The sequence below is a fragment of the Amblyraja radiata genome, chromosome 32 (assembly GCF_010909765.2).
Source record: "Amblyraja radiata isolate CabotCenter1 chromosome 32, sAmbRad1.1.pri, whole genome shotgun sequence".
NCBI lineage: Eukaryota > Metazoa > Chordata > Chondrichthyes > Rajiformes > Rajidae > Amblyraja > Amblyraja radiata.
The window spans coordinates 9,547,719-9,569,131 of NC_045987.1; the positions used below are offsets into that span (position 1 = coordinate 9,547,719).

The 21,413-nt window shown below is 43.8% G+C and overlaps 1 protein-coding gene across 2 annotated transcripts in view; it reads right to left on the reverse strand.

Moving 5' to 3' along the window:
• Positions 1–21,413, reverse strand: part of pip5kl1 (phosphatidylinositol-4-phosphate 5-kinase like 1) — a 49,471-nt gene that overhangs the window by 4,763 nt on the left and 23,295 nt on the right. For both annotated transcript variants that reach the window (XM_033048672.1, XM_033048671.1), the window contains 8 exons: positions 16,188–16,379; positions 11,461–11,511; positions 10,558–10,712; positions 9,091–9,215; positions 3,562–3,596; positions 1,938–1,993; positions 1,439–1,551; positions 37–199 (listed from right to left, as the gene is read on the reverse strand). In XM_033048672.1, coding sequence (XP_032904563.1) covers positions 37–199; positions 1,439–1,551; positions 1,938–1,993; positions 3,562–3,596; positions 9,091–9,215; positions 10,558–10,712; positions 11,461–11,511; positions 16,188–16,358 — 869 coding nt within the window. In that variant the 5' untranslated portion in view covers positions 16,359–16,379. The remainder of the gene's footprint in view (positions 1–36; positions 200–1,438; positions 1,552–1,937; positions 1,994–3,561; positions 3,597–9,090; positions 9,216–10,557; positions 10,713–11,460; positions 11,512–16,187; positions 16,380–21,413) is intronic.

Genomic DNA, 21,413 nt, shown 5'->3' on the forward strand with positions numbered 1-21,413 from the left:
TCCGGGTGGCCTCTGTGTGCCTCTAAAGCTACTTACTTCTTGGTCCGGAGAATGACGTTTGCAAAGGACCAGCTCTGCTGCTGCTCATCAAGGTGCAGGGGCTGGTGGGCCACCAGGAGACTGTAGTCCAGGACGTGCAGTGCCCGGAGATACTCCGTATCAATGTTCACTTGCCGCACAAGCCAGGATCGTTGCTGATCTGGAACAAAACGTTTCAGGAATCCAAAGCAACGTAGAAAGATCAAAAGGACAGTACAGTTAGGGTGATCACAACTGGCACATAGGCAGTGTGAGAAAGAACTGCAGATGCTGGTTTAAACCGAAGATAGGCACAACATTCTGGAGTAACTCACCGGGACAGGCAGATCGCGACCTGAAACATCATCCATTTCTTCTCTCCAGAGATGCTGCCTGTCCCGCTGAGTTACTCCAGCATTTTGTGTCTGTCTTTGGTTCTTAGGCAGGAATTGCAATGCCCTATTGCATTCTAGAGCCATAAAATTCTCATAAGCTTTTCATGGTCCTAATCCTTCCCGAACTCTCACCTCCTCCCTCCCTACAACCTCCTGCAGCCCCCTAATGTGATTTTCTCCACCACTGGCTCCATTCAGTTTAGTTGCTGGGCTCCATCCTCTGGAGTTCCCACACTAAAACCCTGCATCAGTCATCTCACTCTCTGCACCTTTAACATAGGCAGTAGAACTTCTCTCTTCGACCAAGCTTCTGGTCATCCATTTTTTGCACAACTCCTTTACAATGTACACAGCAAATACCTTGGGTTGGTTAGGTACATTAAATTATCTATTCGGATGGAGATTATCGCAGCTGCTCGTGAATGCTATCGCTTGTCACAAAAGATGATGGAAAAATCATCTTTCTTCCAAACTGATGGGAATTTGGTTCTTCCCGGCCAGCGGAATAACTTCCCAAGGAATGATGGAGAAGGGGTTGGTTTGGCATTTGATCCAGCCAGCTTCAGATCTAACCGTAAATTATACACTGTTCCAGGTTGGGTGTCACACCCAGTAGTTAGAACATGTGAGAGGTTGCTGATGTGCCCCCTCTTCCCTCTTTACATGAGGACTCAGCATTCACTGCATAAACACCATCACTCCTACATCAAGTACTTCCTTAAACCGTGAAGTGCATTAGTTGATCAGTTAGTAAACAGCATCATCAGTTTATTAATAACTAGCACTGAACATTATTAATTCTCACAGCTCACTAGCTTTTATCTTTTGAACTCAAGTTGTAGATGTAACAATTTGAATTCAGGTTGCACTAGGGGTGGCCTAGTATTCATCAGCAATTCCCATTTGCCCAACGAGACCATAACACCAGTATCACAGCTACAGCAGTCATTTTATGGGGATTTACAAAGAGAAGGTTGAATTGTCACAGGGAGATGAAAATACAAGCACTGAAAATTGCTCATTACCCAGGCCAATCGTGCTCCCTTCGAAGTTCATGTCTTTCAGAACCACAATGATGTTGCTACCCTCGGGGATAGGTTCTGTCCAGCGACTAACCTGGCAACCCTTGATGTCATACCTGGGGAAGACAGTAACGTTGGTTAACAGTTTAACACAGTAATTGCTGTCACACTCAAGGGCTAAGTGGTTTAGAATGTTGGTGAGAGGAAATGTAGCAGTTCAGGACATTAATAATGCAAATGCAAGAGCAAATGCCTTCTTAATGCATTCAAAGTTTTATTCCACCTAAAAGTTGCGTTCAATTCCTCGCACTCTTCCCTGAGGAATTGTGGAAACAGTCTGAATGACTGTAAGATGGATAGTGTTATCTTGGTCATGTGCAGACGGGAAAAGCAGTAATTAGTCGAAAGTGCAGTGAAGAAGACCTAACAAAAATTGTCATTGGAGGTTCACTTATTTTATGTGTTAACAAGTGTTAAATTAACACTTAAAGAGACTACATACCGTGCTTGTATTCGCTCATCGGGGTAAAACACACTCTGCATTACGATGAAGTACTTCTGTTAAAAATAGAAATGGTGTTATAAAACATTACAGTATTGGGGACCAATGGCAACAAAAGCCTCTTCCCCTGCTCCCATCCCAACTTCAGGAGGTTTAGATTTATTATTCTCATGTGAAGCGAGGTACAGTGAACACCTTTGTTTTGTCTGCTATCCAACCCGATCGGATATACTATCCATAAATACAATCTGGTCAAACTCAAGTACCGTAGATATAGCCAAGGGGAAGATGCAGAGTGCACAATATATTTCTCAGCACTGCAGTGTATCATTTCCATAGACTATATACAATGGCCACAATGGTGTAGAGGAGAATTGGTAGTACCCTAGCTTATGGAAGGACCATTCAGAAGCCTGATAACAAAGGGAAAGAAGCTGCTCCTGAGCCTGATTCTGTACAGGACTTGAGAAGCATACCATTCTTTGTGGCAATGCATTGCCCAGTTATAGACTGAACAGCAGGTATGTCCCAACTTTATTAAAATTAGCTTTTTGTCAAATTTGACAACTTAGTAACAAGAACAGTACAACACATGAACAGGCCCTTTGCTCACAATGTCCAGGCCGAACATGATGCCAACTCTCATCTGGTAGCACATAATCCATATTTCCTCCATTCCCTGCATATCCTTGTGCCGATCCAAAAGTCTCTTAAATGTGACATAGTTTCTGCTTCAATCACCACCCCCCCCCCCGGCACCATGTTTCAGGCGCTCATCACCTTCTGTGTAAAAATGTGTAAAAAATACACATCTCCTTAGAACTTTTCCCCTCTCACCTTGAAGCTATGCCCTCTAGTGTTTGATATTTCCACCACGGGAAAAAGGTTCTCACTCTCATAATTGTATACACTTTTATCAGGTCTCTTCACAATCTCTGGCATTCCAGAGATGCTTCCTGCATCATTAACCTCCTGCTAGTCTTAGTTTGCCCTGGTCTTTTACAGGACTCCAGACTTGGGAGTCACGTGTGTTTTTGTGGCAATACATTACTCAGTTATTTAACATCATGTGCCTGCTTTTAAGAAAACCTCACCTCACATTTACTAAAATCAGCTTTTTCCAATGCGAGAACCTTTACTGATGTTGCATATCTGTCCTCTTTCATTATTATGGTCTGAAGAAGGGTTTCGACCCGAAACGTCACCCCTTCCTTCTCTCCAGAGATGCTGCCTGTCTCACTGAGTTACTCCAGCTTTTTGTGACGATCTTCGGTTTAAACCAGCATTCCTTCCTATACATTATGGTAAACCTAGTAGGCTTGTGTTAACCACCATCCAAATGTTCTCTCACTGATAATATCCTTCCACCTGCAGCAGATTCCATCGCTAAAATTAACCTCATCCTCCCTTATGTGTGAAGACTACACTACTTCCCCATTAGTTCTTTTCACCTCCACCCTTTTATCATCCCTAGTCTTTGTCACTTAGTCCACCTATCTTCCAGTCATCCTTCCCCCTCACCTGTAGCCACCTATCACTGTTGAGGCAAGTACCTGAGGGTAGCACTAGTTTGGGTTAAGCCCTTTCCAATTGTACACTGTAGCGAATGCAAGAACTGGCTCACCTTCCCCTCATGTGGTATCTTTATACTGTGCACACCTGCAAGTAAAGAAGGAGAATATGTGACCATGAGCAGACAGCTTCAAATAATTAATCAGAACTAAAAGATTCACAAGGACCACAGACTCAAAACGTAATTAAATATATAAAAAGCTGAATTAAGTGAACCAACATTTTATGACTATTTTTTCCAAATGTGTGCATTATTTTTGTTTTTTTGTTATAAATAGAAGCTACATTGTGGTAACTAAAGCACTATTCTCCATATGGTTGTGGTGTAATGAAGGGGCTTCCAAGGATGATGTCTATATTTGCATGGAGGTCTCACAGACCTTTCCATGTTCCCAGTTTGTCCCCAGGTGAGTGTCGGTATTACTGGGAGTCCATGGGGAACACACTGTAAGTATAGGCATCTCCCAGGAATGCACACATATTTATAGGGTTCCTTAGGGATAGAGGCAGAATTTATAAAGGATCTCCATGAATGTTAGAGGGGTCTCCAGGGAAAGTGTTAACATTTACAGTGGCCCCCAGCAATGTGTTAATATTTACAATCGGGGACTTGGGATTGTGTCATTTGGTCCGTTCTGCCAGCTTGTTGAGTTAGATTGCCAATATTCGGGGCTTCCGACCCAAAATGTCTCCTATCGATGTTCTCCTGAGATGCTGCCTGACCTGCTGAGTTACTCCAGCACTCAGTGTCTCCTTATGTGGGACTGTGTATTGTTGTCTACAAGTTCTTTGTGGTTAGGTCAAGTAAAATGAAAGGTGGTTGAATTTTGACACAAGCTGCTCTCAGTATTTTCACGTTTATAAAATGAAATTGGAAGATGACAAAGAGAAGTGGAATTTCAGGATTCACAATGAATTAAAACCAGATCCTTAAAGGGCGAATGCTACAAAAAAAACACTGAAATATGATTGCACGCAAGAGAGCAAAGGAAATACTTTGAACACAAACGATTTAGTGATTCAGGCCCGTACAGTGAGAGTTAGTATCATGACAACATTCAAAAAACAATCAGGAGGTGCAGATAGATGGTACATCCAATTAGAACCATGGCTTGTAAAGAACAGCAGGAGAGATTGGATACCCCAAACAACATTTAAAATCTATGCACCTAAACTGGCCTCAGAACAAAGACACCGCCACCTCCCTCCGAGCGGTATCTGCTCTTTGCAGCTGACAACGGTGCACACTTGGAAGTAAAGAGTGTCACACTCTACCCTCCTGGAGAGTGACATTAGGTGGCAAAGAAAAGTCACAGCATGGCACCACTGCCCTCCAGCATTTTTAGAATGGGGCATCAGGGGCAGAGTCAATTGGCCATTAAATGGACATTAGGTACGAACACTGCTGAGTGTGACACTAATGAAAGTATAGACACTTGAAATGTATGAAGAGTTTTTGTTGCATCATTTTTGTTTTGTAGATATTTATATTCTGAATAAAGATTAGTATTGAAAAAGAATCCGGGACAGAGTCCAATGAGGATACCCGTCGGACAAGGACAGGGATATCGCCCCAAGGGGCCATAAAATGGCACGGGTGTTTTGTTTAAAAATAGGTTGAAACACTACTGAGTAAGGCACTATTGAATGTTTAGGCATTGATAATGCATGAAGAGTTCTTGCATAGTTATTGCTTATATATTGCTTATTTTGAATAAATTATATTTTTGAGAAATAAATCAATGAGGCTTGCAGCCAGTGCAAGTGGTCCCAAGTGCAGAGCAGTGGAGATGGATATGGAAGAAGGATCATGTGTAGGAAGGAACTGCAGATGCTGGTTTAAACCGAAGATAGACACAAAAAGCTGGAGTAACTCAGCAGGACAGGCAGCATCTCTGGAGAGAAGGAATGGGTGACGTTTCGGGGCAGAAATGCTGCCTGTCCCTCTGAGTTACTCCAGCTTTTTGTGTCTATCTTTGGAAGAAGGATCATGTCAGTCAGGTGCCTAATGGGTTGCTGGGGACCTGTTGAGCATACACATCTTGTAAGGAGAGCGAGGTCTGAAACAGCTGAATGTTACTGACTGTGACACCAGCTCAGCAATGTTTGCAATTCACAGGAGCACATTACAGCCCTGTTTGGCAACAATGGTTCACTGTGGAGTCTGTTGTTGTTCAATATATGCAGGACAATGGCTACCACAGACTGATTACCAGGCAGTAATCTGATAAGAGCTTCAAATAGCATCATAAATGGTAACAGTAACATCCTCATAGTTTACCATTTGGAATACTCCCTTGAGACAGAAGGTGCAACAACACTCCGATCTCCCTGGAGTATTGGTTAGTTGTTAAGAATACAATGGGCGCCCCGTGACATTATTCAAGAACAAGTAAATAGATGTGTCGCTCACCCAGGGTTCAAGCAACAGGAGTTAAACCCTCATGGGCCAATTGCAAAAATAACTCCCTCCCTCAGCTGTTGCTGTGTCTCTAGGTATGTAATAATAAAAGATAAAATGCATCTCCAAAACATACAACAGCTTACATTTATATCTTCCAGATCCAAGCCACTCATAGGGAATCAGGGGCTATGTCACTTGCTGCATTGTGCCGAGCCACAGATCTGCACTTATCGCCATTTATGTTAACAGAGACAGAGTCCCCCTAGTCCCCCAATATGTCATATGGAGGCGGTGTACAGGAAGGGACAAAGCCGACTGTATTTTTTAAGGAGGCCGAGGTCATTTAATATCTGCCAACCCCTACTGTGCAGTGTCTACCATTCAGTGGTGGCCAGTGCTCTGTTTTTTGCTGTGGCCTGTTGGGGAGATGGCGCCCGTATAGCGGATAAAAACAGACTGGACAAACTAATCAGGAAGGCCGGCTCAGTGGTCGGGGCTGAGCAACGAACGGTCCAGCAGGTGGCAGAGGCCAGAACTCTAAATAAACTAGGTTCTATAATGACAAACCCCACTCACCCACTCCATGCCCTGAAGGTGATCAAGAGCAGCATCTTCAGTCAGAGGCTGATTGCACCAATGTGCAAAACGGAGAGATACAGGAAGTCCTGTTTACCAGCTGCTATAAGACTTTATAATGAGCATAAATAACTGCACTTTTTTTAAATTAATTGTATTTTAACTTGTATTTTAACGTATTTTAACTTGTTATGTATGGAAGCCTTTTGAGGAAATGTGTGGTGTTATGTTTGTCTTGAAGCTGTCGTGGCACTGTAATTTCCTGAAAAGGATTATTAAAGGAATAATCTAATCTAAATCTTACCTTTCACCCCATCAGCCGTCGCTTACAACACAGACTCCTCCGACATTTTCGCTACCTCCAACGGGATCCCACCACTAGTCACATCTTCCCATCTCCACCCCTTTCTGCCTTCCGCAGAGACCATTCCCTCTGCAACTCCCTGGTTAACTCATCCCTTCCCACCCAGACCACCCCGTCCCCAGTTACCTTCCCCTGCAACCACAGAAGATGCAACACCTGTCCCTATACCTCCTCACTAGACTCTGTCCAGGGACCCCGACAGTGCTTTCAGGTTAGGCAGAGGTTCACCTGCACCTCCTCCAACTTCATCTACTGTATCCGTTGTTCAAGATGTGGACTCTTATACATCGGCGAGAACCAAACGTAGACTGGGCGATCGTTTCACTGAACACCTTTGCTCAATCCGCCTGGATATATCTGATCTCCCGGTTGCAAAACTCCTTCGCATTCCCACACAAACCTTTCTGTCCTAGGTCTCTCCAATAGTCAGAGTGAGGCTAAGCGCAAATTGGAGCATCTCATATTTCGCTTGGACAACTTACAGCCCAGTGGTATGAATCTTGATTTCTCTAACTACATGTAACCCTGGCATTCCCTCTCTATCCCTCCCCCAGCCAAGTCACGTCAGCTTCTCGTTTACACCCAACAAACAGCTAACAATGGCCAGTTTCCTTTATCATAGTTACTTTTTTGCATATCTTTCATTCATTGTTCTATATCTCTCTACATCACCGTCTATATCTCTCGTTCCCCTTTTCCCTGACGAGTCTCAAGAAGGGTGACGATCCCTTCTCTCCAGAGATGCTGCCTGTCCCACTGAGTTGCTACAGCTTTTTGTGTCCATCCCCACATCTGAGGCGATGGCAGAAGCAAGTCATTGATGAAGAAGCTGAAATCAGACCGCAACCCTGAGGGACTCCTGCAGTGATGTCCTCGGCATGAAATGATTGGTACCAGTTTCCCTTACACATAGTACAACTTCGGTTTGTTGTGGGCCTGGACCAGACTTTAGGGCAATGGATGGATGCAACCAAGGGAGGGTTAAAAATAATTCAAAATTTTAAAGTGAAGGATTGCTGTGAGTCAGAATAGGACCTAGTGCAAATCTACACAGGAAAAAGTATTTAATGGAGTTCAAGTGAATGGTGGCATGGAGAATAAATAAATATATGAAAGTTGGGCGATACGGATAAGTCAGAGGTATGCCTAATGATATACATTTTTTAAATCTGACATTGTGTCCTAGCATAGGTGTTAATTAAGGTCTCAAATAGATGTGATTCTTGAAACACTGATTATTATACTTGTGGCCTTATTTATAGATTTTAACTTCTCCTAGGTGGGCTGCAACCAAGGCTAATAAGATCCAACAGTCCCTGATAATCTCCAACAACAGGAAGGACAAGGGCAAAAGACACATTGGAACGACAACATTCAGATGTTGCTCCCACTCCCCAACCCACCAGGCCCTGATGCTCCCACCCCTCTCAATGACACCTCCTGGAAATACAACAAGCTTCGTTTACACACATCTCTGGATTCAAATATTGGAAGTCAATAGACAATAGATAACAGACAATAGACAATAGGTGCAGGAGTAGGCCATTTGGCCCTTCGAGCCAGCACCGCCATTCAATGTGATCATCCCCAATCAGTACCCCGTTCCTGCCTTCTCCCCATATCCCCTAACTCTGCTATTTTTAAGAGCCCTATCTAGCTCTCTCTTGAAAGCATCCAGAGAACCTGCCTCCACCGCCCTCTGAGGCAGAGAATTCCACATGGAGAAATCTCCATCTAACAGCTACTTTTAAAGCCTGGTTTGGGACTGTGTAAAAAGGAGTCACCTTGTTGGCTATGAATGTTGGAGTTGTCAGTGCCATTCATGTCCTGAATGAATAGCCTAGATTGATTTAAGGAGACGTCAATACTCGAGAGAGAGAGAGAGAGAGAGAGAGAGGAGGACGTAGAAAGAGATGCTGTTTCGGCAAAATGTAAATGGTTGAGGAGGGCGGCTTACTTGGGGCTGAAACGCCTCCTTGGATTAGTTGGCTTACGAAACCTCTATCTTTGCTACATTCATAAAATTGTGGTTTAGTGCACACCACTCAGAATTGGAGAGCAGGTGGACTCTTCCCATCCGACAGGGTCCAACCTAACTGAGATCACGTAATGTAGGCTGGAGTTGCAGGTTGGATCTCCCAGTCTGTATCTTTCAGTCACATACTCCCTCGACTCAGCCCCTGTAGGAGGTCTTTTAATAAAATGTTTAGCCCTGAAATCTTCCTGCTGCCACTTACCGAGAAACTTTACAAGCAGGGAGTGTGGGTACCTCTCCATGTGCTGCATGTAGGACCGCAGGTTTGACAGAAGAAATTGTATCTCTCTCTTTTCCTGTGTTTTCAAGAAAATCATCTTGTCATTCCTGTGTCAAATAAAAATGGATTAAGTGGTTCCCCCGACCCTAGCCTTTCAATCATCATCACTTTCATACCAAGGTAGGCCAAGGGAATAAAGGGGGTCAGGAGCGGAGACGGGGGAGAAGGGATAAGCTCATGGCATGCCAAGAGGGAGATTATTGAAAGGGAAGAGTTGGTGATAGAGAAGAAGAATGGGGGGGATGGAATGGGTTGGAGGGGGGGGGGGGGCAGACAGGGAGTTAGGAATGGAGATGGAATAGAGATGAGAGGGTGGCAAGGACAGGGAGGATGATTTTGCTTTTTGCAGAAGTATTCGGATGATACAGCTGTTGTCGGCCTCATTAAAGGGGGCAATGAGGAGGAATACAGAGACATTATAAGTAACTTTGTGGAGTGGAGCGCACACAATAATCTCCATCTCAACACCAAAAAAACAAAGGAGATAGTGGTGGACTTTAGGAGGGGGAGGAGGAGGACTCAAGCAACGCCGATCACCATTAAGGGCACTGAGGTGGAGGTGGTTGCTAATCACAGGTACCTTGGGGTGCAGCTTGACAGTGAGCTGAACTGGAAGTGTCATATGGAGGCGGTGTACAGGAGGGGACAAAGCCGACTGTATTTTTTAAGGAGGCTGAGGTCTTTTAATATCTGCCAACCCCTACTGTGCAGTGTCTACCATTCAGTGGTGGCCAGTGCTCTGTTCTTTGCTGTGGCCTGTTGGGGAGATGGCGCCCGTATAGCGGATAAAAACAGATTGGACAAACTAATCAGGAAGGCCGGCTCAGTGGTCGGGGCTGAGCAACGAACGGTCCAGCAGGTGGCAGAGGCCAGAACTCTAAATAAACTAGGTTCCATAATGACAAACCCCACTCACCCACTCCATGCCCTGAAGGTGATCAAGAGCAGCATCTTCAGCCAGAGGCTGATTGCACCAATGTGCAAAACGGAGAGATACAGGAAGTCCTGTTTACCAGCTGCTATAAGACTTTTTAATGAGCATAAATAACTGCACTTTTTTTTAAATTAATTGTATTTTAACTTGTATTTTAACGTATTTTAACTTGTTATGTATGAAAGCGTGGTGTTATGTTTGTCTTGAAGCTGTCGTGGCACTGTAATTTCCTGAAAAGGATTATTAAAGGAATAATCTAAATCTAAATCTAAAGTGAAGAATAGATGGAGAGGAGGTTGCGGGTAAGGGAGGTATAGATGCTCGCCACTCCTGGGCCGACAGTATACCCGTCTACCCCAGGAGTAATCAGTGTATTTTGCTGCTGATGGAGCCATCGCTGCAGAGTTGCTTCAACACTTAGTGACTGGTTCCCTGCCGATGATGATCTCACTCACGTTAAGAAGAAGTTAGCTTTGCTCTTGGAGTTGCTGATGAATTGTAGGTAGAATCCCTCGGAACTGAGAGACTGCTGGTAGTCATTCTCACTCATTCCCAGCATTCTTCGGAACTGTGCAAATACAGGTGCCGCAAATGTCTTCATCTCAAAGCCCTGGCGCAGACAACAGAAGGAGAATGTGCTGCCTGATAATACTCATCACAGACAAACATTTCACATATCTTGTCGAATGCAAATGCAGGCTGCACAAATAAATATCTCGAATAAAACACCATTACACGGCAAGATGTCTTGGCTAATTTAATAACACACTGAAACCAGCAAACTAGACATTGGTATTATTTTCATAAACTGCAGTGAGCTCTCCAGCCAAAGGCGGTAAAATGGAAAGCAGTTATGTTTCAGGAGCGATGGGGAAGAGCAGTGACAGTTGAATTTTTTATATGAAAGTCATTTCTAGCTTTAAAAAAAAAACTTTTAGAGATACAGTGTGGAAACAGGCCCTTCGGCCCATCGAGTCCGCACTGACCAGTGATCAACCCATATGCTAGCACTATCGTACACACTAGGGACAATCTACAATCTACGGAGTTTGTATGTTTTTCCTGTGGCCGTGTGGGTTTTCTCCGGGTGCTCCGATTTGCTCCCACACTCCATAGATGTACGGGTTTGAAGGTAAAGTGGCAAATCGGAGCATCCAGAGAAAACCCACCCGGTCACAGGAAAAACATACAAACTCCGAAAAGACAGCCCTGAACCCGGGTCTCTGGCACTGTCAGGCTCCATCGCTACACCACTGTGCCGCACTAAATTCTATTCTCCCCAATAACTCTGAATGAACAGAGTACAGTATTACATTTGCCTGCTGCTAATGGAAGCAAAGGAAAGTGCAGGAACCTACCTCGTGCACCTGAGTCAGCACAGCACTGAAGTCTGGTTCATTCAATAAGCCCTGGAGAAGGAGAAAGTCACATTGCAATCAATCAATGCAAATATTAAATGAAAAGACAAAACATGGACTCATTCAATGACTTTCACAACCTCAAGATGTCTGAAAGCTTCTAGCAACCAATGAAGGCTATCCTGCAGCATTGTCGTTGTTGTAATGTTTGATACACAGCAGCCAATTTCCGATTGGCATAAACCCACAGACAAGAGAAACTGTGTTGGTAATGTTTGCTGTGGGATTAAGGATGGCCAAGCGTACTCCTCTGCGTTTATTCAGGAGACAGGCCAGGGGATATTTTATATTCACTGAGAGGCCAGACATGTCATCTGACAGTACAGGGTGGCTCAATAATGGCACCGTCAGAGTCAGGGACAAGTGTGGTTCCTACCCACACAACCATTGGCTCTTGAAACAACACACCGTGTCATTGATTGAAGAGGTTCTAGTTTGCTGCAATGTCTAGATCTCGTGATTACATGGAGCATGCAGAGGTTTTGGAGAGGGTGCAGAATGGGGTTTACCAGAGTGCTGCCTCAATTAGCTACAACGAGAGGTTGGATTGTTTTCTCCAGAACGTTTGAGGCTACGGGGAGGCCTGCTAGAAGTATATAAAATGATGAGAGGCATAAATAGGTCAACATCAGAACATTTAACCTAGGGTAGAAATGTTATAGACTATGAGGCATGGCTTTAAGGTGAGTAGGGGAAAAGTTTAAAGGTGATGTTAGTGCAAGTTGTTTTACACGGTGGGTGGTGTGTGCCTGGAATACACTGCTGGGGTGGTGGTGGAGGCACTTACAATGGTGGCATTTATGAGGCTTTGAAATATGGATATGCAGGGAATTGACGGATGTGGGTCATGTGCAGGCAGATGAGATTGGTTGATCTTGGTATAATGTTGAGCACATGCACTGTGGGCCAAAAGGCCTTTCCCTGTGCTGTATTTTTCAATGTTATAAAGCTAATCCCAGGATGTTTCCTGGAGTGCTCAGGGACATCTCTTTACACTTCTTTGGAATGTGGAGGAAACTTTGTACACCCAGAGGAAACCCTGACAGCTCATTTGCCAGCCCCTTTAAACAAGATACTGAATTATTTAAATGTTCCCATTATTTTCACAGCTTTGTAAAACAGTTGAAGGCAAATTTTAAACCACATCCATTTATTTAATTTCCTTTGGAGACTCCCGAATGAATGTGCTCCCTCTACGCTCTTAGGCAATGAGTTTAATCTACAACTCGCTGCATTAAACAGCCATCCTCATGTCACCTCCGGCTCTTTTGCCCATCACCTTTATCTGTATCCGTTCCTTCTCCCCCACTCTTCTGCCTCTCTCCATTTGATCAAAATCCTTCATGATCTTCACCTTCCATCAAATCCCTATATCCATACAGTGAAATTAAGGTTTTTATACAATTTTCAGTCGCTAATTTTTTTTCAGATACGAGCATCAAGGGAGTATAAAAGCAAAGCAAGTGAATGGAATTGAGGCACAAATCAACTCTGATCTAATTCAATGTAGGAAAAGTCTTGAGAGACTGAATAATTTGCTCCTATTTCTTTCAACTTGTTGTCTAGTAAATATTTATTCATCAATATTAGCCTGGTGATGTCAGTTAGCATTGTAGAATGTAATCTGGTTTAGAACACCATTGTATTTCTCCAGAGATTAAAAGCCTGTGGTTCTATTGTGTTGATATCAATTTTCTATCCACAGGAGAACTAGCAGCTATAATAACAGGGCAGCTTTAACCCGTGGGACATTATCGGCTCTTTGGTATTTGTTAGTCAACAAGGAGTTGGGTGAAATTTCACAGCGTGAGGTATTCAAATTGAGAAATGTCTGGTTACATTAGGGAGCAACTGGGTCTTGTGTCTTAGGTGGGACACTTGGGGGTTGGCTTGGGGGATGGAGAGTGCGGGAAACTCTTTGTTTATCCATGGTGCTTTTGGAATAGCCGTACGCCTTCCAGTTCCTCTGATTCTAGATCTCCTTCTTGGAAGCTCCAGGGGCCACACTTTCTTTTTCTATATTTCCACTACTCTTTCCATGAAAGGTGCTCTCAGATTTCGCTTCTGAGTGGTTTATCTACAAATGTTATGATTGTGCCCCCATTTTTAATTCTCAGAGACAAAGAGATTCTCCATATTTACCTTAATCCTTTCATCAGCTTAAACAGAGAAAGAGAGAAATGTTAATCAGAACAAATGATATGGACAAAATCCTGGGAAATAATACAGAACAGGGAAGCACAGGTGTACCGTGGAAGTGGAAGGTGATATTGTTGCTGGTGGTGTGATTGGAAACTAATGAGACTGTGGTGAGTTCACTAATACCACAAACTATAAATGACGGTCTTATACAAGACACAGTGAAAACCTAGATGGGGCGTTGAATTCCAGCAAGATGCCAGGAGGACACAGACTAAATCTCCAGATAAAGGATGTTATTCCTGAAATTACACATGGCCTTGGAGCCTGATCTTGTGGCTCCAAGTCTTTAACTGAGCAACAGTATTTCACCATCTTTGTTGTCTTCCTCCGCTCCCACCACAGCGTGGAGGCGCTGCAGTTCTAAAGTATCTGACAGAATCGTAGGGTTACAGTGAGGGAAGGGGGGAAAGCAAGAGGTGTAAGCTTTCTCTGTGGTGGTGGAGGAACTCCGCGGGTCAGGGAATGGACAAGCGATGTTTCCGGTCAGGACCCTTCTTCAGACAGACAGGAGTAGGAGGGCGAAAGCTGGAAAAGAGAGATGGAAGCGGGACAAAGTCTGGCAAGTGATGGATGGATACAGGTGAGGGGAGGGGGGGGGGGTTGATTAGCAGATGGTGGAGTAGGCGACAAAGGCAGAGGTGAAAAGGATGAGGAGAGGAGGAGTAAAAGATAAAGCCAGAGGGAGGGATACAGATGGGAGGAGATGGGGCGGGGGGGGGGAAGAGGGGGAGTGAAAAGGAAAAATGTGGGACTTATTGACTGGAAAGAAGCAGGGTGACAGGGAGGGTGGGAGTCATGGGTGCACACAGTGAGGGCACAGGGAAGAGGCGGTGGTAGGAGGGCATTACTTGAATTTGGAGATTTCAACGTTCAATCTGTTGGGTTGTAAGCTGCCAACACAAAATATGAAGTGCTTTCTCTGTAGCTTGTTCAGGCCAGTAGCCAAGCCCCAGTCCTGCAACACTTCCAATGGTCTTGCTGCCAAGGTCAATGAATGCACCTTCAGTTCAACACTGCGCACCAAATGCATCACCCACTCACCGTGAATCTTGATCAATCACAACTCCCAATCAACATTCATCTTATCTTCAAACCTTCACATCACCACCACAAGATGTGGCAACCTCTTGTCCACATCTCATAACCTGGAGAGATCTTGTTACCAGGAGCAAGTCTTTTGTTGGTAATCAGTCATGGTGGCTCAAACACACATGGTTTCATTCAGGATGAAAGTATCATGCTGCCAGAATGATACTGGCACTGACATGGCTGATGGTATACTCGAAGAAATTTATGTTTTAACATTACAAAAAGAATGCTAAAGTTTAAAAAATAAAATGTATTTATTAAGTTAGGCCGTCAGGCTTTTAACAGATTATGTGTGGGAAAGAACTGCAGATGCTGATTTACACCGAAGATAGACACAAAATGCTGGAGTAACTCAGCGGGACAGGCAGCATCTCTGGAGAGAAGGAATCGGTGACGTTTCGGGTCTCGACCCAAAACATCACGCAATCCTTCTCTCCAGAGACGCTGCCTGTCCCACGGAGTTACTCCAACATTTTGTGTCTATCTTCTTAAACAGATGAAGCAGTTTATAGGACGATGATCAGTTAGAGACTCCTACGGCACCTATTTGTCTGCAATAAAAAAGCTCAGTCACGCACTGCTTGGGATAGTGAGGGTTTCATCTGTGTGGAACAGGTCAAGGTGCATGCAGCCAATCCTGGCAAACCTGTTTGGTCTTTGGAATTAAGAAAATGTAGTCCGGATAGGGAGATATGTTAGCAATTCCTGCAACAAGTATCTCCAGCTGAAGCCTGGAAAGAACCCATGCATAAAAAACAGGTTGGGGGGTCAATTAAGTGTTATTAATGCCTGATTAATGAGGTGGCAAATGAACCTGCTTGACCTTTCCTGGGCAACAAATTTCAGATTCAGCTGCTTTCATTGTACCATGTTTTACACTCTCTGCTAATTCTACCCTTTCAGGCCATCTTCCAAGGGAAATTTCTGCAAACTCACCAAGTTTTCTTAATAAAATAGAGATGGAAGTCATTAAAAAAAATCAGCATGTGATAAAGCACTCCATGAAATATTAACGACTTTACAGAATGGAAAAAAAACACGTGGATTCATGGGCACAGCCAGTAACATCAGTAATTGAACAAAAAGCAGTTATTAGTGCCTTTAAATGATTTGTAGAGTGGTGGGGAAGAGGGGGTGGTGGGGAAGAGGGGGTTATTAGGACGTTCCTTTATGATACTGAATACACTGAGGGAAATTTACAGAGGTGGTGGAATGACATATTATGGTTCAAAATGGTGAGAGCATAATATGGCGTTGAGGTGGAATATCAGTCATAAACTTGATGTTTGAGAGCAGGCACCGATTTCTGATGTTATGTTCCCCATCTAACCTTCAATGACTCAGGGAGTGATGTCAATAGACAATGCTGGTCTTACCAATCGGGGAGTGTCAATGGAGACTTGGACTGCAGCTGTCAATCCCTCCTTCAGCATACAAGTAAAGCTGTAAAATTCATGGTCTTGGTCGATCTCAAACAGACCCAACAATTTCCATTTCTGCCTCGCTCGCCACAGAAACTTCCTCTTTGTGTACGTCCTTCGATTCATGTTGGCATCCTGGGCGCCTGCCTACAAAAACAAATGATCAGAATTAGTACCACAAAACCCTCTTGGTTATTCATTTAATTGGATCCCATAGAGACCCTGATGAATGAGTGCAGAGTTGTTGGAGTGGGAATAGCAAGAAGCATTGATATCAAGTCAGGTACAAGATATATTACCACAGAACATAGGATTGTAGAACAGTACAGCACAAGAGGCCCTTCGGTCCACAATTTCTGCACCAAATATGATGTCAAATTCAAGTTCAAGTGAGTTTATTGTCATGTGTCCCTGATAGGACAATGACATTCTTGCTATGCTTCAGCACACAGAACATAGTAGGCATTGACTACAGAACAGATCAGTGTGTCCATATACCATAATATAAATATATACACACATGAATAAATAAACTGATAAAGTGCAAATAACAGATAATGGGTTATTAATAATCAGAGTTTTGTCCGAGCCAGGTTTAATAGCTTGATGGCTGTGGGGAAGTAGCTATTCCTGAACCTGGTTGTTGCAGCCTTCATGCTCCTGTACCTTCTACCTGAAGGTAGCAGGGAGATGAGTGTGTGGCCAAGATGGTGTGGGTCTTTGATGATACTGCCAGCCTTTTTGAGGCAGCGACTGCGGTAAATCCCCACGATGGAAGGAAGGTCAGAGCCGAAGATGGACTGGGCAGTGTTTACTACTTTTTGTTAAATTAAACTAACTTGCACTTGATCCTTGTCCCTCCATATCCATGTGTCTATCTAAAGCCTCTTAAACACCACTTCCGTATCTGCCACCACCACCACTATGGCAGCACGTTCCACACACCCCCAATCACTGTGTGAAAAAACCTGCACGCACATCTCCTTTAAACTTTCCCCCCCACTTTCCTTAAAGCTATGCCCTATATTCTTAGACATTACCACCCTGGGAAAAAACTTCTGACCGTCTAAAATTCTGCTGCTAATTCTGTTCTGTCAAGGATTGCAAGCTCTGCCTGACTGCAAATCCATTCTTTGGCTTCTACAGCTGCAGCAAGAGAGAAAACAATCAGGTAAATGACATCTATTTTAGTTATTTGCGCTTGCAATTATGTTTTTAATTATTTAAAAGTATTCTATGTCCTTTATGTGATTTTGTTTCTCTTTATTTTAAGAAGGAACTTTTTTGCTTGTTTCTTTGAATGTAATACTCTTTCTAAAAGAGACTTTTAAATCGGCACATAGATATGCAGGGAATGGACATATATGGACCACGTGCAGGCTGAGATTAGTTTACATGGCCTCATGTTCAGCACAGAAATTGTTGGGCAAAGAGTCTGTTCCAATGCTGTACTTTTCTATGGTCTATAAATGCTTCTAAGAGTCCAAAAGCTGGTCATTGGTGTCAAATCGAAAGCTGTGACTTTGGTAATGTAAAACCTTAATGGAATTGGATCTGTGGAACTTATCATTAGTACTGTATCAGTGGAGCTGCTGAGGACTGTCTATTCTAATTAATGCATCTCTGGGAACTCTATCTCGTGTCAAATCACCCCACTACCACACTCCATCTCACGGTCTTTTGACGTAGCCAGCTGATGTGCTCATCCGCATGGCATCCAGCTTCCCGAGGCCAAATGAGCAGTGAAAAGATTCTTTGTTGCGTGATTGAATGTGTCTATCAGTCCAACAGCCTTTCCCCTCCCTCTTCCCCCTGCCGCATACACCAATCCATGGCCCACTGCCATTAATGTATTTACATATCTTCAAACAAAATAAATATAGAATGTTTCCCAATGCTACTGCGCTCTCTCTCTCTCTCTCCCCAGGATGTTGTCCTCAGTAATGACTTGGAAATAAATGTTTAAAGCTTCGAGAGCATAACCTAGAGGATTGCTAACCCCAAGTTTGTTACTGTAGGATGAGCCGTAGCAAATCTGAGGATCATGATTATACTGAAATGGAAGCTTTGGGTCTTGGTTTTTTGAAACCAATTACAAAGACGGTATTAATCTGGATCTTTCAGCATAAGAAAACTCATAATTAAGGAGAAATATGAGAAAAAGGGCAGTTTATGAATCAAGAATTTGCAGCATGGTGGCGCAGCGGTAGAGTTGTTGCACTACAACGCTTGCAGCGCCGGAGACCCGGGTTCGATCCTGACTACGGGTGCTGTCTGTACAGAGTTTGTACGTTCTCCCCGTGATCTGCGTGGGTTTTCTCCGAGAATGGAAGGGTCAACTTAAACTTGCAGCTGCCGAACAATTATTTGCATCTACAGTGTTTTTAATGTAATAAAATATCACCAAGCCCTTCACAGGGGGCACCATTCTAAGCCAGAGAATGTGATGTCAGGACGTGTGACCAAAAGACTGGTCAGAGGGTGACATTAAGGAGCATTCAGAGAAGGTCAAGTGCTGAGGTATAAGACAGGAATCCCAGTCCCTGGCCTGGCTGGCGGAAAGCCATGGAGTGGAGGATGGGTGAAGCTAGAAATGAATCTCTCCGAGGCTGGGGCTTGAGCGGACAAAGAAAGAGATGGTTGGGGAATGGGAGAAATTAAACACAAGGATGAGAATTCAGAGTTGAATCTTCTGTGGACTAACACACCACCCCAGCCTAGGTCAGATGTTATTACAAGAAATAAAAGCAGGCTTAAACCACTGGGCCCTTCACGTTTGCATCAATTAGATCATGACTGATCATGACTTTAATATCGGGAGCCTCGATCGCCTCGACACAGCAGTTTGACTGCTTGGCCGTGGGAGAAGAAGCAAGGAAGAGATAAGCCTTTTTTTACCTTCCATCACAGTGAGGTGCGTGGAGGAGAGTCACTGTGATGGATGTTTGTGTTTAATTGTGTGTTTTGTTGTTTTCTTACTGTTATGACTGCATTGCAACAAAATTTCGTTCAAACTTGTTTTTGAATGACAAATAAAGAAATTCAATTCAATTCACCTCAACATTACTTTCAGCGTTAACCCCATATCCAGTTCATTCGCTTAATATCTAAACAAAGTCTAAATTATCTTTACAGATGAACATAGAACAGTACAGCACAGGAGCAGGCCCTACAGCCCACAATGTCCACGTTGAACATGATGCCTGTGTACTTAATGCGTACTCTGGGAGAAGTGGCTAAACACTGTTCTGAAACAATCGAACATCAGTTTAAAAAGGCAAAAAAGGATTCTCATCAAGTGGAGGGAAACAAAAGTCCCTTGAATGCTGGCTCAGACAAGAAAAGCATGTTGTAAGTGGTTTAAATGTCTATGGAACAAGAGCTTCTTGGATCAAACATTAATTTGAGCAAACAAAATTAACATTAGGAAATGAAAGAAGATGCTCAAATGTTCTGAAGTTTCCAGGTATCTACCTCCATGGATGCTGCCTGACCTGCTGAGTTCCTCCAGCACTTTGTGTTTTAAATAAAGGAAGCATAGTACAATGGAAGAAGTATTCACAATGTAAATGAGAAAGGAGGCTATTCAGAACTTTCCTCTAAAGTAGAACCGCTGATTGTTGAATCATGAAAATGAATAGCTGAGACTTGACAAATGAGCCTGATGCGAGGTGCAGCGTAATACTGATGAACCAGACTGAACATGCAACGAGATGACCAGCAGACTCTCGGTCTGAACCTTAAAAAGGTTCAGGTAATCCTGGAAACCTGGAGCTTCTGACAGTAGAGCGAAACACCAAAGGCAAATGAAAATGATACAACTTGTAGTTGTGGGCTTGAGATTAATCATTATATTTTGGGACGGTTCTGGCTGAAAGAAATAGCTCAGTTGAAGGAACTTTCATCGTGTTAAGATGGGCGAGGTTGGAATTCCATGAGTTGCTAGGGAGACAAGATGTGTTCTTCAAGGATGAGCTTGCACATTGAAGGGCATTCAAGTCAACATTCACGTTGATCACAACACTCCACCATGGTTCTTTGAGCCAAGGTCTGTGCCTTTTGCAATAAAACCACAATTGGAAACGGAAATTGACAGGATTCTTATTGAAAATATATTTGAACCCGTTTAATACTATGAATTGGAAGCTCTCTATATTGGTTCTCCTTGGTTCCATGAAATTGACAACTATATTAAATACATTAGTTTAAAGATACAACGTAGAAACAGGCTCTTCAGCCCACCCAGTCCATGCTGATCAACGATCGCCTGTACGGTAATTCTATGTTATCGCAGTTTCACATCCTACACACTAGCGGCAATTTACAGAAGCCAATTATCCTACAAACCTGCATGTTTTGAATGTGGGAAGAAACCGGAACACCCGGAGAAAACCCACACGGTCATAGGGAGAACACACAAACTCCATACGGACAGAGCCCATAGTCAGGATCGAGCCCGGGTGTCTGTTGCTGTAAGGCAGCAACTATACATCACCCTTACAAAAGCAACATTGTCTTAATCATCTCTGCATTTGGCAACACACCTTCAATAGCTGCCATACCTTCCTTACTGCTAAACACATTATATATATGTACTTTGGGCATCTATTCTACACTTCACATTTCAGCTACATTTATCCCAACTTCCCTTTGAATAACCAATAAAATGAAACATTACCAATGGTTACACGCCACTCTGTTGCTCTCTTCACCTTCGGTCGAACAAATTTCAGATCTCAATACTCTTCCACATTGACGACTGCTTTGGTGCCACCTCCTGCACCCACACACAACTGACTGACTTCATCCACTTCACCACCAACTTCCATCCGGCACTCCAATACACCTGGACGATTTCCGACACTTCCCTACCATTCCTTGACCTCACCATCTCCATCGCAGGGGACAGACTCCTGACCGACATACATTACAAACCCACTGACTCACATGGCTATCTGGACTACACGTCTTCCCACCCTGCCCCCTGCAAAGACTCCATCCCCTACTCCCAATTCCTCCGCCTACGCCGCATCTGTTCCCAGGACGAGACATTTCATACCAGGGCAACGGAAATGTCCTCGTTCTTCAGGGAACGGGGATTCCCCTCCGCCACCATAGATGAGGCTCACACCAGGGTCTCATCCATACCCCGTAACACTGCTCTCTCTCCCCATCCCCGCA